Source organism: Myxocyprinus asiaticus, chromosome 11, assembly GCF_019703515.2.
Source record: "Myxocyprinus asiaticus isolate MX2 ecotype Aquarium Trade chromosome 11, UBuf_Myxa_2, whole genome shotgun sequence".
In the NCBI taxonomy this organism is placed as follows: domain Eukaryota; kingdom Metazoa; phylum Chordata; class Actinopteri; order Cypriniformes; family Catostomidae; genus Myxocyprinus; species Myxocyprinus asiaticus.
The window spans coordinates 1626334-1644071 of NC_059354.1; the positions used below are offsets into that span (position 1 = coordinate 1626334).

Below are 17738 nucleotides of genomic sequence, written 5' to 3' on the forward strand. Positions count from 1 at the left end.
GTTCCCATGTCTATCTGTCAGTGGATTACCAGCTTTCTGTCGGACAGGCAGCAGCTTGTGAGACAGGGGAAACTCACTTCCAGCACCTGTACAATCAGCACTGGTGCCCCCCAGGGATGTGTACTCTCCCCACTACTCTTCTCCCTCTACACCAATGACTGCATCGCCAAGGACCCCTCTGTTAATCTCCTGAAGTTTGCAGACAACACCACTGTCATTGGCCTCATCCAAGATGACGATGAGTCTGCATACAGAAGGGAGGTTAAACAGCTAGCTGTCTGGTGCAGTCAAAACAACCTTGATCTGAACACGCTCAAAACGGTGAAGATGATTGTGGACTTTAGGTGGAACACCCCAACACTGTCCCCCTCACCATTCAGAACAGCACTGTGGCAGCAGTGTTGTCATTCAGGTTCCTGGGCACTACCATCTCACAGGACCTGAAGTGGGAGACCCACATTGACATTGTGAAAAAGGCCCAGCAGAGGTTGTACTTCCTTCGCCAGTTGAGGAAGTTCAACCTGCCACAGGTGCTGCTGATCCAGTTCTACTCAGCAGTCACTGAGTCTGTCCTCTGCACTTCTATAACTGTCTGGTTTGGTTCAGCTATGAAATCAGATATCAGAAGACTACAAAGGACAGTTCGGACTGCTGAGAGGATTATTGGTTGCCCCCTGCCCTCCCTTCAAGAACTATACACATCCAGAGTGAGGAAAAAGGCTGTAAATATCACTCTGGACCCCACTCACTCTGCCCACTACCTTTTTGAACTGTTGCCTTCTGGCCAGTGCTTCAGAGCTCTGAGCACCAGAACCATCAGGCACAGGAACAGATTTTCCCCCCCGGCTATCCATCTCATGAACAGTTAAAACTGCCCCATTGAGCAATAATTAATGTGCAATACACAGCTTAGTCTTTTTATATTATCCAACACATCCAACCTCTACTGCCATTACATTCCCTTGCACTGTATATAACTGATTTGTATTTAGATTTGCACTATGTATGTGTATGTGTGTGTGTATGTATGTATGTATGTGTGTGTGTGTGTGTGTATGTATGTATGTAAAGTTGTGCTCAAAAGTTTGCATACCCTTGGAGAATTGGTAATATATGTACCATTTTTAAAGAAAATATGAGTGAGCAGGCAAAACACATTTCTTTTATTTCTTATGGGATTCATATTCAACTGTAGGTTCTAACAGAATGGCACAATCATAAAACAAAACATGGCAACAAAGAAAAAAATGTAATGACCCCTGTTCAAAAGTCTGCATACCCTTAGTTTTTAATACTGTGTATTGCCCCCTTTAGCATCAATGACAGCATGCAGTCTTTTGTAATAGTTGTCTATGAGGCCCCAAATTCTTGCAGGTGGTATAGCTGCCCATTCATCTTGGCAAAATGCCTCCAGGTCATGCAAAGTCTTTGGTCATCTTGCATGAACCGCACGTTTGAGATCTCCCCAGAGTGGCTCAATGATATTAAGGTCAGGAGATTGTGATGGCCACTCCAGAACCTTCACCTTTTTCTGCTGTAACCACTGGAGGGCCAACTTGGCCTTGTGCTTAGGGTCATTGTCATGCTGGAAAGTCCAAGTGCGTCCCATGCGCAGCTTTTGTGCAGAAGAATGCAAGTTGTCTGCCAGTATTTTCTGATAACATGCTGCATTCATCTTGCCATAAATGTTCACAAGATTCCCCGTGCCTTTAGAGCTCACACAACCCCAAAACATCAGTGAGCCACCACCATGCTTCACAGTGGGGATGGTATTCTTTTCACTATAGGCCTTGTTGACCCCTCTCCAAACATAGCGCTTATGGTTGTGACCATAAAGTTCTATTTTGGTCTTGTTACTCCAAATTACAGTGTACCAGAAGCTGTGAGGCGTGTCAAGGTGTTGTCGGGCATATTGTAAACGGCCTTTTTTGTGGCATTGGCGCAGTAAAAGCTTCTTTCTGGTAACTCAACCATGCAGCTCATTTTTGTTCAAGTATCGTCGTATTGTGCTTCTTGAAACAACCACACCGTCTTTTTCCAGAGCAGCCTGTATTTCTCTTGAGGTTACCTGTGGGTTTTTATTTGTATCCCGAACAATTCTTCTGACAGTTGTGGCTGAAATCTTTCTTGGTCTGCCTGACCTTGGCTTGGTATCAAGAGATCCCTGAATTTTCCACTTCTTAATAAGTGATTGAACAGTACTGACTGGCATTTTCAAGGCTTTGGATATCTTTTTATATCCTTTTACATATTTATAAAGTTCCATTACCTTGTTATGCAGGTCTTTTGACAGTTCTTTTCTGCTCCCCATGGCTCAGTATCTAGCCTGCTCAGTGCATCAACGTGAGTGCTAACAAACTCATTGACTATTTATACACAGACACTAATTGCAATTTAAAAAGCCACAGGTGTGGGAAATTAACCTTTAATTGCCATTTAAACCTGTGTGTGTCACCTTGTGTGTCTATAACAAGGCCAAACATTCAAGGGTATGTAAACTTTTGATCAGGGCCATTTGGGTGATTTCTGTTATCATTACAATTTAAAAAGGAGCCAAACAACTATGTGATAATAAATGGCTTCATTTGATCATTATCCTTAAATAAAAGACAGTTTTTTTGCATGATCAGTCATATTTTGCAAAATTCACAATTTCTGCCAGGGTATGCAAACTTCTGAGCACAACTGTATATGTATGTATGTGTGTGTGTGTGTGCATATATATATATATATTGTCTATTGTGTATTCTATATATACTTTTCAATATTTATTTATTTTTTATTCAATTTTAATAATTTTTTATTTCTTTTTTTGCTTTAATTTAATTATTTTAATTAAGTCTTGTTGCTGTTTTGTATTGTTGTGTACTGGAAGCTCCTGTCACCAAGACAAATTCTTTGTATGTGTAAGTATACATGGCAATAAAGCTAATTCTGATTCTGATTCTGATAAAGCAATTTTAATGTGATATTTTTGTGGAAAACATGTCTTGAGTATTTTAAACTTGCATATATCCTAACTTGTTTTACTGATAAACAATGTTAAGGCCATGTTGAATGTGTGACCTTGTCTGTTTAAGTAAGAGTCTGTGATACATGATTTATTTTGAGATTGTGCAGGTTTGTTTTGGTATGGGGATACGGTATTAATTTTATTCAGGTCTTGAAAAAAGGTCTTAAAAAGTCTTACATTTGATTTTAAAAACTCAGCAGTAACCCTGATTAAGATGTGTTTTTAGTGATTGGACCACATGTGGTCAGCGCTAAATACAGGTCTAAACAGGGTCTAAAACGTTAGGTGTAAATGCAAATCCATCCTGTATGTGTCCCGGCAGCAACGAAGTGCCTCCCCTCACCTGTCAATCAACCTCTGAGCTAAAACAAGAGTTTAAACTTTGCCAGTTATGAGTGGCTTTAGAAGAAAAAAACATCCCATTAGACAATTTTAAAAAGCGGATACACACACAAGCATGAGAACTTCACGGATCTTCTTCAGTGTGTTTGATATCAACATGCAGTGACACTTATGAGAAGCACGAACATCTGCAGCTCAGGTTAATTCAACTAATACACTAACAGATAATTCTGCTCAAAATGTTGCATTGTGCTTAAATTAAATTTCAGCTGTATCTGGGAGAAATAGCGCACCGTTTTTTTTGTTTTATTTTTTCACACATTCACACATAGTGATAGATGAATATTGTCATGAAACAGAGTCCACCCCTCGAAATCCGAACACAAGTGCTCACCAAAGACACATTTAAACTACCAGGTGTAAACAGCGATGTGTCTCACCTGACCACATGTGATCGGATCACCCAGGAAGCATATTAATTCCAGGTGGAAACGGGGTCTTACAGTTGGAGCTTTTTATAAAGAAGCTTAAAACAACTTTCACCAAAGTCTAAGCCTGGGCCCGTATTCACAAAAAAAATCTTAAGACTAAAAGTAGCTCCTAACAAGTAGACATAATATCTGCATTAAAATATTTTCGTTTGTGTTCAATGGAAAGAAAGTCAGACAAGTCTGAGACAGCATAAGGGTGAGTAAATGATGAGAGAATTATCTAATTATTATTTTAGCATAATCTGAGGTTATAAAACTCATTTTATGATACCAGTGTTGTCAGATTTTATTGCTGATGTGAAATATGTTCTTTGATCGTAATCTTGACCAACCGTTTTCGAGATTTTGGTCTTTCCCCATTCAAGTAGATAGGAGCTGCACTGGTATGCTGCTTGATTACATAGAAAAATAGCTGACATGAGCATTCCAAAAATGACTGCCGAGTGGACTGACTTGCTAAAAAGTATTTGGAACTGTTTCTTAAAATGTAGGTGTTGATGCAGACAGTAGCTAAATATGCAACAGAGCTGAATAGATTAATTACACTGTATTATTAAGTGTATTAAAGGGATAATTCACCCAAAAATGAAAATTGTCTCATTATTTACTCACCCTCATGATATCCCAGGTGTGTATGACTTTCTTTCTTCACCTGAACACATTTGAAGAAAAACAGAAAAATATCTTTGCTCGGTAGGTCCATAAAATGCAAGTGAATGGAGATTTCTCATTTGAAGCTCCAGAAATCGCAGACAGTCAGCATAAACGTCATCGATACGACTCCAGCTGATAAATTAATGTCTTCTAAAGTTATACGATCACTTTTGGTGTGAAAAAGATCAATATTTAAGTACTTTTTAACTATAATCCAACGATTCACGAGAGGGTGGCGTTCAGGTGGTCTCTAGTGTGACTTATTCGCATTGCCATGGATACCGAGGTAATATCATGTTCTCCACTTGGTTGAGACATCCAGGTATGTCATACAAATGCACCATTGTGAGTAAAGAAACAGATAATAACAGATCTAAACCAAAATCAACCAAACTACTGTACAGCGTTCCTCCTCCTCACTTGTAAACAGCGCCGCTCTTCCGGATGTGACGCATGTTTGTCAGTTCTCACGTTTCAAATGCCAATGCGATTACGTCCCATACTGCTACCAACCGGAAGCATGATTTAGAGCTAAAAAAAAAGTACTTAAATATTTATCTTTTTCACACCACAAGTGATAGTGTTGCTTTAGAAGACATTAACAGCTGGAGTCGTATGGATGTTTATGCTGACTGTCTGTGATTTTTGGAGCTTCAAAAGAGAAATCTCCATTCACTTGCATTTTATGGCCCTACTGAGCTAAGATATGTTTCTATTTTTCTTCAAATGTGTTCTGGTGAAGAAAGAAAGTTATACACACCTGAGATATCATGAGGGTGAGTAAATAATGAGACAATTTTCATTTTTGGGTGAACTATCCCTTTACAAGTACTCTCTGCAAAGGTTACTTGCATAGCCCAGCTCTTTTCATGCTCACTAAAACCATAGGAACAAAGTTGACTCTGCGTAAACATCTCTACTGAAGCTGTAATGTGTCTCTCAGGTATCTGGAGGAAGGAAATGTCCAGATGGCAGCAACTGAAAAGCAACGAATAGAAGAGCAGCAGCGTCACAGGAGGAAGTGGTTGGAGGAGAACAACATCAGATATCAGCCACGATTCTTCAAGTCAGTGCACTGTCTCTAGTATGGCTTTTTGTTTGTTTTGTTTTGTTTAATACCAAAATTGTTCAGGATTGAATCTAGTAGAATGCAGCTGGAACATTCCATTTTTAGCCAAAGAGATTTGTTTTCCAGCCTCTTATAAGCTGAAGTATGTAATTTCTGCGCCACTAGCACCACCGAATGGAATTGCAAAAATAAACATTGTTTTCAAAACAGCTTTCTGAGTATGCCTCCCGCCTGCCGTTGGTCAAACAAAGAGATAGCCTTGCCCCCAAACTCATGCCATTGGTTGAGCTATGTTGGTGGGCAGGGTCTAAACTAGTTGCTGAAAGTGAATTTTCAAAGCCCCAAAGAGACAGTGTTTACAGTTTTCAAGAAAAGTAACCTCTAAATGGCATACTTCTAGTTGTCTCTGCATATTAAGCTGGGATAGGAGAAAGTATTTTAACACAGAAAAAGATGCATACTTCAGCTTTAATACTTGTTAATTTGTGCTTTCTCTGTGGTTTCTGTATCAGGAAGGTTATGGACAGTAACCATAGGGAGAGGTGGGTGTCTAATAACACATACTGGGAACTGCGCAAGGACCCAGGCTTCCTCAATCTAGAGAACCCTCAACTGTGGTAGGATCAACATATCCGTGCTGATGACGCCTTCACTGCTGACTACAGATGCTTACTATGCAGGACTCTGCTGAACAGGAGAAGCCCTGGGTCTTTCCTGTAGATTTGGATTTTATCTCTAGAAAAAAATAAATTGAAGAGAACAGACTTGCCACATCACTTCAGCAGACCCCACCTCCATGATCATCCTCTCCATAGTAACACAGAGACAGCGCTGTTGTCAGGGCAACAGTAAGAGCAGTGGAGCTGTCCACATGAAACCAGTTGTGCTTCCTGTTGTCCTTGCCTTAAAAAGTCACTATTCAACAACATAGTTTTATGGTTTTAGTCATAATCCCTGAACTTCTGAAAATTATTGGTTTAGATTGATTAAATTTGTTCTTGGTTACACCATTACATCTACAGTATATTCTGCATGTGTAGATGGCTGCTTTCATATGTTACACTGTGTCCTAGCTGGGCGTGAAGCGATAAAGCAAAAAGCGATAAAAGTTATCTCTTCCATTATAAATCTGAGCAGCGGGAAACGGTGCATTTTGTTGATCGCTTGATTTCTATTTCTGCAGCATTATGCTGGGTAGCTCCTCCCACTGCAAACTCTCATTGGTTCAAAATCTCACTCCACATTACAGTACATTTAAAGCAATAGTTCACCCAAAAAATCAGCAGCCATATCACCCTGCAGCTCTTGCCTGGTTGCCCACTAAAGCTAAGCAGGGTTGAGCCTTGCCAGTACCTGGATGGGAGACCTCCTGGGGAAAACTAAGGTTGCTGCTGGAAGAGGTATGAGGGAGGCCAGCAGAGGGTGCTCACCCTGCAGTCTGTGTGGGTCCTAATGCCCCAGTTTAGTGACAGGGATACTATACCTGATAAAGGCGCCATTCTTTGGATGAGATTTTAAACTGAGGTCCTGCCTCTCTGTGGTCATTAAAAATCCTAAGGCACATCTCGTAAAAAGTAGGGGTGTACCCCGGTGTCCTGGCTAAATTACCCCCATTGGCCTTTATCTGTCATGGCCTCCTAATAATCCCCATCCCTGAATTGGCTACTACTCTCTACTCTCTCCTCTCCATCGATAACTGGTGTGTGGGGCGCGTACTGGTGCACTATGGCTGCCGTCGCATCACCCAGGTGGATGCTGCACACTGGTGGTGGTTGAGGAAAGTCCCCATATACTATGTAAAGTGTTTTTAAGTGTCTAGAAAAGCACTATATAAATATAAGGTATTATTTTTATTATAAAAAATGATAAATCTCTTATCATTTACTTACCCTCATGCCATCTCAAACTCATCTCTCATATTTAAGCCAAGGAATCTGCAGATGTCAAGATTTATAGTGAAAAATTAGTTAAATTGTTGTCTGTTTCATACCCAAAACCAATCGTTTCATTTCAGAAGACATGAATTAAACCAATCTAGTAGTATGGATTAAATTTATGCTGCTTTTATGTCCATTTTGGAGCTTGAAAGTTTTGGACCCCATTGACTTGCATTGTCTGGATATATGCACATCATATATCCTTGAAAATATCTTTGTGTTATGTTAAGAGATGCTAGTGGCTACCCATTACCTTCCTACCTACCTACTGTCTAACAAACTGTGTGCTTACAGAGGTGAAGTAATGTGAAAAGAGGAAAAGAAAAAGAAAAGCAATTGGCTAGCAGCGGATGATGCCGTCACTGTGAAACCACCAGCCCAAACCGTAGTCCTGCTCATGAGTCATCCCAAGCTGACTCTTCTTAGTAGTTTGTTGGAATCCAGTTCCCCTGGCTAAACAGCATGAATATAATGCCAGTAATAGTTATATATGTGTAATACAAGTCATGGTTTAAATCAGTAAACAGAGTAGATGTTGGTGGCCAACGTCTAAATTAAAAGATTTTGTTTGAACTGTAAGATTAATGACTAAAAGTCTTTGAAGTCCATCTTGAATTAACTGTGGAAGTGCACATAGATGAAGTGTCCTTTTTATTTTACTGATGAAGGCTTTAGTTGGCATTCATGTATTGTCTATGTATTCCATTTTAAGAGAGTGTAGTCCATCTTTTGACCAAGATGATGCAGGCAGAGGTCAGTGAATGGCATTGCAGTCCGGCTGGAAACTTGTGGCAGTACATTCTGGTGAAGTCCATCCTAAGTCCGAGGTTCAGGCAGTGGCCAGTGAAGTATCCCATGTCTTACGGATTGAAGTTGGCAGGAGTTCATCCTCTGTGAAGTCAATTGCAGGAGACTGAAGGGATGTCTGTTTGCACAGACTGCAGTTAGTAGTCATCACTCAGCGACACATAGCGGTGGGAGTGGGACACTGGGCAGGTTAACAGGTACAATCAGCAAAACTTAACAGGTAGCCAATGAATCGACAATAAAATGGGACTGATATGATCATATTTCTTGGTTCTAGTCAGCACTCCTAGCTGCTAAATTTTGAACTAATTTAAGTTTATTTACTGAACCTGCCTGACATCTTCCCAGTAATGCATTACAATAATCTAGTCTTGAGGTCATGAACGCATTAATTGGTTTTTCAGCATCAAAACAGAGCGTGTTGTAATTTGGCAATATTTCTGAGGTGGAAGAATGCTGTTCTACAAACATTGGAAATGTGATTTTCAAAGGACAGATTGCTATCAAATATAACACCTAAATTCTTTGCTGTAGAAGATGGCATAACAGTACATACATTGAGAGTCAACTTATATTCTAGGTGTGTTGCATTAACTGTCTTAACATTGCCAAGCCCCGACACCTGCCCTTCATCTAAAATCTTAACAGTACATAGAAATTCATACAGACAGCAGTTAGAGACAGCATAATGGTGAGTAAATTATCATTTTGGGTGAACTATTTCTTTAACATCATATATGGTTTTATTTGCTGTGATCGTAGTTTTATGTTAAGTCTGAACAGACAAATGGCTTGACGCTGGAAACTTTTTGTATCACGACTGGTTAAGACAGTGTTTTACGGACTAGGGGTTGATAATGGTCGATAATGATAAACATTTTTATAAAAAGTGATTCAAAAACTCTGGAAAAATAATGAAAGTTCCTTTTGTATTTAAAACAATATCCAGAGTAGGCTAATGGTAGACATGTCTTATCCATTGCAATGAAACAACTTTATCAATAAATACAATAGTGGACCTTATTCGTCAAAACATGAGCAGAACAGATTTGTTCATACATTTTTAGTAAAGCCATTCTTATGTAAATTTGTATATTGAATTCAATGACAATTTACGTACAGTAAAAATGGATGAATGAACATCAAGTATAAATAAGGAGGATAAGGACAAATTTGTTCTGCTTGTGTTTCAAGAAAAAGTCCCATTCTTTTAATAATTAGTTATCTTTTTTATTTACTCGTCATCATTTTGCAATCCAAGAAAATTAGGCTACTCTCTTTTTTGTCAAACATAGAGGTATAAGCATTTGTATCCAAAACAAATTTAACTTGTATAATCACCCACCCCTAATAAGGACTCAAAATTAGTCAGTTTAGTTTTAATATTGTTATGGTATTTTTGTAAACGATCAAAAGGACAGAATTGCTTGGCAGTTAAAGGTGTGCAGTGATTGGTTGGTCCATTTCATTAAAGAAGTCTTATTTTACCTCTTCATTTTCAGAGGCATCCTTTTAATGTTCTTTCAAAGGTACAGTTAAATATGTACCATATGCTGAAGGTACAGTATAAGATGGTTTTATAATTGTACATGCTGTAACGGCTCACATTTCAAATCCTTCCAAAGAATCAAACCTGTAAAGCGGCATCCACATGACTCGCATAAGGCCCAGCATAAAGCGCTGCTTTGCCCTCCACATGACAAGCATTGAAGAAAGCACCACAGGGGGCAATTTTACTAATTTTCCTGGGAATAAAGCAGAAGGTGTGCAAAGTAAACATTGAAAACGTATTTGGAGAAGAGAAAAAGGTCCTGGCAATTGATACACTCACTGCACAAAGTAATAAGAGGACTCCTTTACTGTAAGGTCTTTGGGGTGCTGGTCAATGTAGTAATCCTCTTAAAGACGTTGCTGTTTAAACCCACATGGGGGTGCTGGAAACTATCACAAAAATAGTATGGTATTATTCAGTAACCACTTGCTTGATCTACAAAAAATATGTGTCCTTCTAAAACTTAGACTCTGATCTTTACAATGAATATAGCTGAACTGACCAATTCTAAAATACTGCTTTTAAATTTGCTGACAAATTAGAACTTCCATTTTCATAGTTAGTAAATTTGTGATCACAAAAATATTTAGAACGAGTAAAAAAAATAAAAATAAAAAAATCACATATAAAACGGATACATGCAACTAACCCAAATTAAAAAAAAAAAAAAACTAAAACATTCTGAGCATGTATTTTCGGTTTGCCCTTGAAAAGGTATACATCTTTAAAAATTGCCTTCAAGGTCCTCTGGATGCTTGAAATGTACAAATAAAAATAAATTATGAAACATTAAATATCTCTTCAGACGATTTTAAAATATTTATTGTTGCTTTGTACTCTAAAAGACATCATTGGTGAGGTAAAAGCGTGTGTGAAAATCACTATAGTGTTAACTTGACCTCAAATTACAATGCTTGAGGGAAGCGCAATGCGGCGCCAGGGCAGCGCAGACTTTGAAACTTTCCTCCATAGACTTCCTTGCCTTTGTAAAAGTTAAAGGTGGGCAAGGAGGAGGCAGGAACCGGCTGAACAGTCAACATAAAGTTTAATGTAAAACTCGCTCTCCCACTGATCAGCTGATTCAGCGGCGGCAGTGCATCGTCATGGCCCGGCCTTGCCCTCCTCCTCGTCACACTCCTCCCCCGCCCGATTCAGACCAGGGTGCCACCAGTCTTACCCTGCCTTACCAAGCATTTTTCCATTACCATTGCTGATTGTTCTCTTGTTATGAGTTTTCCTGGATTTTCTGCCTTTTGGATACCCCTTTGTTTTGTTTGCCTTGTTGGACTGTCTTTTTGGTTTATTGGATTATACCGCCTGCTTAACAACTACCTCTATTTGCCTGCCGATTTGGATTGTTTGCTTGTGTACTTTAATAAATTTCCTGCACATGGATCCTAACACCGTCTCCATGGCCAGTTCGTTACAGAATACTTGGCGTAACATGGATCCAGCGGAAGTTTCACAGCTCCAGGCCACATTCGCGCACCAGTGCTCGCACCTCGGTATTAAGGGGTTACCAAGACCAGCTGAACAACCTACGAGCTGCCAATGAATGTTTGACACAATACATTCACTCACTGCCAGCTCCCCATGCTAAACCGGTAAGCTTTGCTCTACCTGATAAGTTTGATGGTTCTGCTGAACAATGCTGGGGTTTGTTATGACAATGCAAGATATTTTCCTCAAATCAGCCTGAATCATTTGATCAAGACACCAGAAAATGTTATTTAATGTCAAAGCTCTCGATTGGGCCGGCGCTGTTTGGGATAAAGATTCTCAAATCCAGGTTTCATGTGATTACTTCATTCAACAAATCCATGAAGTCTTCGAGTATCCAGCGGGCGGCCAAGGTATCTCTGTTCAGCTACTTCATCTACGGCAGGGTCATCGATCAGCAGCGGATTATGCAGTTCTGTTCAAGACACTAGCGGCTCAGAGTGGGTGGAATGATGTCACTCTGAAGACTGTTTACCGCAAAGGGCTTAACCTAAAACTCAGGATGAAACTGACCTCCAAGGGTGAAGGTACGAATCTTTCTGAATACATAATTATGGCCATCAAGATTGATAACCTGCTACAAAATGCTTCACGGCCTCAGTTTCGCTTCACCTCGAATTCTACAGTCTCAGTACAGGCCCAGGAATCCACTGTATCACCCGAACCCATGCAAGTTTCATACAATCGTGTTTCCATGGAGGAACGCCAATGTCGACGCAATGAAAACCTTTGCTTTTACTGTGGTTCACAATGTAATTTCAATGCTACGTGTCCACACAAGAAATCAAGTTCCTCTGAGTCAAGGCAGCACATGAGTACCATGAACATTATATCACCCATCTCACATAATTTTCTGTTGCCTGTAGAGATCTCCATTGGTGATCATGTAAGATGTGTTACAGCATTAGTGGATTCTGGGGCTGCTGTTAATCTCATTAATCAGGAGATTGTTCAAGAACTCAACATACCCACCATTGAATGCTTTCCTAAGATTAACATCACCACAGTTGACAACGCACCTATTGGTACTGGCATAACACAACAGACTGTTCCTATAACCATCAAGATTGGACTTTTCATGTAGAGAATATCTCACTATATGTCATCAACTCACCCAAGCATGCTCTTATCCTGGGTCATCCCTGGCTGGCCATCCATGACCCATTGATATCCTGGAACCAAGTTGAGCTCACACATTGGTCAAGTTTCTGTCAAAAACATTGTTTCCATGTTGCTGTTTCCAGGCCTTGCCTTATCACCAGTATTGAGAGTCCTGAATCATAGAAGGAGACCACGATTCCCAAGGAGTATGCAGAGTTCAGTGAAGTGTTTAGTAAGATTAAAGCTACACAACTTCCTCCTCATCGTCCATGGGACTGTGCTATTGAACTTCTGTCCAATACAGATCCACCGAGAAGCAAGGCCTATGCATTGTCACACCCTGAAAACCTCGCCATGGAGAATTACATTGAGGAAGCCCTTGCCTCCGGTTACATCCATCCCTCCACCTCCCCAGCTGCTACAGGTTTCTTTTTCGTAGAGAAGAGGGATGGAGGTCTACGTCCCTGTATCGACTACCGAGGCCTGAACTCTGTCACCATAAAATATCGTTACCCATTACCACTTATCCCCTCAGCCCTTGAACAACTCCGTGAAGCCAAGATCTATACCAAACTTGATCTAAGGAGTGATTATAACCTCGTCAGGATTCGAGAAGGGGATGAGTGGAAGGCTGCTTTCATCACCACCAGGGGCCACTATGAATATATGGTCATGCCGTATGGACTTGCTAACGCCCCCACAGTTTTCCAGTCCTTTATCAACAAAATATTCAGAGACTTACTGAATCATTGTGTGGTGGCCTACATTGACGACATCCTCATCTACTCACAAAACATGGAACAACATATCCAGCAGGTCAAGACAGTCTTATCACGTCTCCAGGAACACCAACTATTTGTCAAGGCAGAAAAGTGTGAGTTCATACCTCTCATACCACTTTCCTGGATTACAATATCAGCCATCAAGGTGTGGAGATGGATGTCTCAAAGGTAACCGCAGTCACCGAATGGCCTCGACCTTCTAAAATCAAGGAACTACAGCAGTTCCTGGGCTTTGCCAACTTCTATCGCCGTTTCATTAGGAATTACAGTACCACTGCAGCACCACTCACGTCATTGCTCAAAGGAAAGCCAAGCAAGTTGCCATGGAACAATGCCGCATACCAAGCCTTCATCTCCCTCAAGTCAAGCTTCACGACTGCTCTGATACTGAAACATCCTGACCCCTATCCCTTCGTCGTTGAGGTAGACACTTCAGATTGTGAGATTGGAGTGGTCCTGTCACAACGTCACAGAACACCAGGCAAGCTTTACCCATGTGCCTTTTTCTCCAGGAAGTTGAACTCAGCTGAACATAACTATGATGTGGGGAATAAAGAATTACTTTCCATGAAAGTGGCACTCGAGGAATGGCATCACTGTTTAGAGGGGTCAATCCACCCATTCCAAGTTATCACCGTTCACAAGAATCTTGAATATATCAAGGCAGCCAAGAGATTGAACCCACGTTAAGCACGATGGTCATTGTTTTTCACCAGGTTCAATTTTACAGTCACTTACTGTCCTGGCAGCAAGAATAGCAAGGCAGATGCACTATCACGCAGACATGATCCACCTCACCTCCAACCTCACCCTGGGTCCATCCTGCCACCATCTGTCATCATAGCACCGATTAACTGGGACATCATGGAGGAGATACAACGAGCACAACAGCATGAACCGTCACTACCTAACTGCTCCCCTACCAAGCACTACGTACCCCAAGCTCTACGTCAGAGGACTATCCAATGGATCCACACTTCCCTGAGCACAGGACACCCTGGAATCCAAAGAACTGTTACCCTGGTACGTAATTCTTTCTGGTGGCCATCGTTGATTCATGATGTGACTAACTATGTGAAGTCTTGTCAGAGAACTGCCCACGGGGTTGCTTCAACCACTGCCCATACCACAAATACCATGGTCTCACCTGTCCATCAACTTCGTCACAGACCTGCCAAACTCCCATGGATATACTACCATTCTGGTAATAATTGATCGATTTTTTAAATCATGTAGACTTGTCCCTCTCAAGGGTTTACCCACTGCCATGGAAACCGCTAATGCTTTGTTCAACCAAGTGTTTAGGATCTATGGATTACCAGAGGACATCATGTCCAATTGAGGTCCACAGTTCATGTCCCCAGTTTGGCAGGTGTTCTGCAAACAACTGGACATTAATGTGAGTCTCACTTCTGGTAATCACCCTCAGGCCAATGGACAGGTGGAATGTCTAAACCAAGAGATTAGCAGATTTCTTCAGAGCTATTGTAGCTGTGAACAGGAGAAGTGGAGCGACTTCCTGCCCTTGGCCGAATATGCACAGAATTCCCTCACTCATACCTCTATGGATTTAACCCCCTTCCAATGCATGCTGGGTGAGAGGGTGTGGGACAGCGCACATGTCTGGCTACAGCGAGCGGTCCGAGTTCAACGCTTCCATGCTGACCGACGGAAGCACCCCCATCCCAACTATCAGCCAGGACAGAGAGTCTGGTTGTCCAGAAGGCTACCCTGCAGGAAGCTCAGTCCAAGGTATGTGGGTCCTTTCAGAATTATCCATCAAATAAACTCAGTTACTTACCGTTTAGAGCTTCCTGCTAATTACCGTATTTCTCCTTCCTTCCATGTGTCCTTGCTGAAACCTGTCCACCCGGCGTCTGGCTGTGGAACCATGGATTCTGAGCCTCCACCTCCATTGGAGGTAGATGGAGCCCCAGCATATATGGTCAGAGAGATCATGAACTCAAGACGACGAGGGAGCCAGATGCAATACTTGGTAGACTGGGAGGGCTATGGACCAAAGGAGAGATCATGGGTAGCCGCCAAGGACATATTGGACCCGTCCCTGATCCAAGAACTTCATCATGCCCATCCTAATCGTCCAGCACCACAACCAAGGGGACATCCCAGTAGAAGAACACCAGGAGTTGTTCGTAGAGGGGGGGTTCTGTAACATCCGAGGTTGTTACCCCTCCTACCAACCAACAGAGGGAGCCCTCTCCCGAATACTAACTCTGTACCGTTTCTTCTTTGGTGATTTCCTGTTTGAACTATATAAATACCATGCTGTTCCATTTTGACTTTGCGAAGTATTGCCAGTTTACCCTGCCTTACCAAGTGTTATTCTATTGCCATTGCTGATTGTTCTCTTGTTATGACCATTGCCTGTTTTCCTGGATTTACTGCCTTTTGGATACCCCTTTGTTTTGTTTGCCTTGTTGGACTGTCTTTTTGGTTTATTGGATTATAGCGCCTGCTTAACAATTACCTCTATTTGCCTGCCGATTTGGATTGTTTGCTTGTGTACCTTAATAAACTTCCTGCAAATGGATCCTAACACCGTCTCCATGGCCAGTTCTTTACAAGTACATTGTCTAAATACATTTATTTTAATGGTTTTCTATGGGGTGAAAACGCATAACGTGCAACTTTGCACATTGTTCAGATTCTGGGCTCTCCTTCACGGGCTTCAAATGATGATTGCACAAATATATAATAGACAATAGACCTTATTCACAGAAATGCAATCTTTGATTTTTAACAAGAATGAAAATGAGGCTGTGAGGGCAGGGCTGCATTAACACATGGGCTTTCCTAGGCTGAAGCCCCGGGGCACATGGCTGCAGGGGGGCCCCTACTCCCAGCAAATGTAAACATGGAGACAGTGTGCAACAGCGATAGCTGACCATGTAGCGCATGTTAATGGAGTTCTACCTATTTCTGCCATAGACACATATGGGTGAAGTAGTAAAAGTAATATGGGTAGTATGCCATTCCGAACTCAGCCATAACCTGGGCTATGTTTGGAAAGGAATACTAGCTGGAAAACTGAAACAGAACGCATTATGCAATAACAAACATTTCAAATAGTAGGATGCTACATTGTTATCACGTTTAATTCTGAGTCTATTTATCATTTCAGAAATAAATGCAATAATTTGCCATTTTTAGCTCAATTTTGTGTAAAAATTTGTTTAATAATGGGTCAAGAAAGAGTTGTTAAAAATAATGCTTGATATTGCTGTTCATTCGTTACACTGGAAATGTAAGTTTAAGTTGAGTTCATTCTATTGTGGGATACTGTGCAGTGTGCTCTGTTGTGTATTGAATATTTTGGCTATAGTAGGTCATCCAGGTATTTCACGCATACAAAAACGGTGCAACCTACATACTGTAGTACTAGTAGTATGGTAATTTTCTTCTCTTAAAAGCATAACCATAAAATTATTTTAACCGAGTAACCTCAAGTATTAACCAGTTATTAATCGGTTAACCGATTTGAGCCATGAATCAAACAAGTGGACAAACAGGCATGACGAAGACTGGTGATCTATAGATGAACTATACTGGCTGAAACAAAACAGGCTCACATGTCAGATATGCATATTTAGCAATATTTATAACATCAACTGTTGAATGAACAACCGTATATTTCCTCCTTAAATTTCGTAACAAACAATTATTGTATGGATCACTTGCACACCCTATTAACCTACGAGGCGATAACTTTTGGCAGTTTAACAATGGAAGAATAAAATCAGTACAGTGATGCAAATCTCATCATCAGCCGAGTGCACAAGCAACAAACACGTGCAGCCCAATTTTTCTGAACAAGCAGGATGCACATGTGCCTGGAATTATTTGCATGAATTAGTGGATCCACAAGGTGGCAATACTCACAATTGAGCCGTTGCTGTCACGAAGAAACGCTAGAAAACATAATCGCCGGTAAATAAATGGAGACGAAAGTAAAAACAACAACAGTAGATATCTGTAGAGGATAAGTACATCAGAGTCTCTAGTTTGAGAAACAGATGCCTCACATATCCTCAGCTGACAGCTTCATTTAATTCTACCCGCTCAACACCAGTTTCATGTACAACAGTAAAGAGAAGACTCAGGGGTGCAGACCTTATGGGAAGAATTGCAAAGAAAAATACACTTTTGAAACAAAATCAAAAAGAAAAGGTTAGAGTGGGCAAAGAAACACAGACATTGGACAACAGATAATTGGAAAAGAGTGTTATGGATCTTAAACCCATTGAGCTTTTGTGGGATCAGCTAGACTGTAAGGTGCGTGAGAAGTGCTCAACAAGACAGCCACATCTATGGCAAGTGCTACAGGAAGTGTGGGGTGAAATGTCACCTGAGTATCTGGACAAACTGACAGCCAGAATGCCAAGGATCTGCAAAGCTGTTATTGCTGCACGTGGAGGATTTTTTGATGAGAACTCTTTGAAGTATTTTAAGAAGTTCTGATTTTTTTTTTT

General features: G+C 40.9%; 1 protein-coding gene across 3 annotated transcripts in view; it reads left to right on the top strand.

Moving 5' to 3' along the window:
• osbpl6 (oxysterol binding protein-like 6) overlaps positions 1-15805 on the top strand; it is a 367626-nt gene extending 351821 nt beyond the window's left edge. For all 3 annotated transcript variants that reach the window (XM_051710487.1, XM_051710486.1, XM_051710488.1), the window contains 2 exons: positions 5444-5566; positions 6082-15805. In XM_051710487.1, the coding sequence (XP_051566447.1) occupies positions 5444-5566; positions 6082-6190 (232 nt within the window). In that variant the 3' untranslated portion in view covers positions 6191-15805. The remainder of the gene's footprint in view (positions 1-5443; positions 5567-6081) is intronic.
• The last annotated feature ends 1933 nt before the right edge of the window (positions 15806-17738 follow it).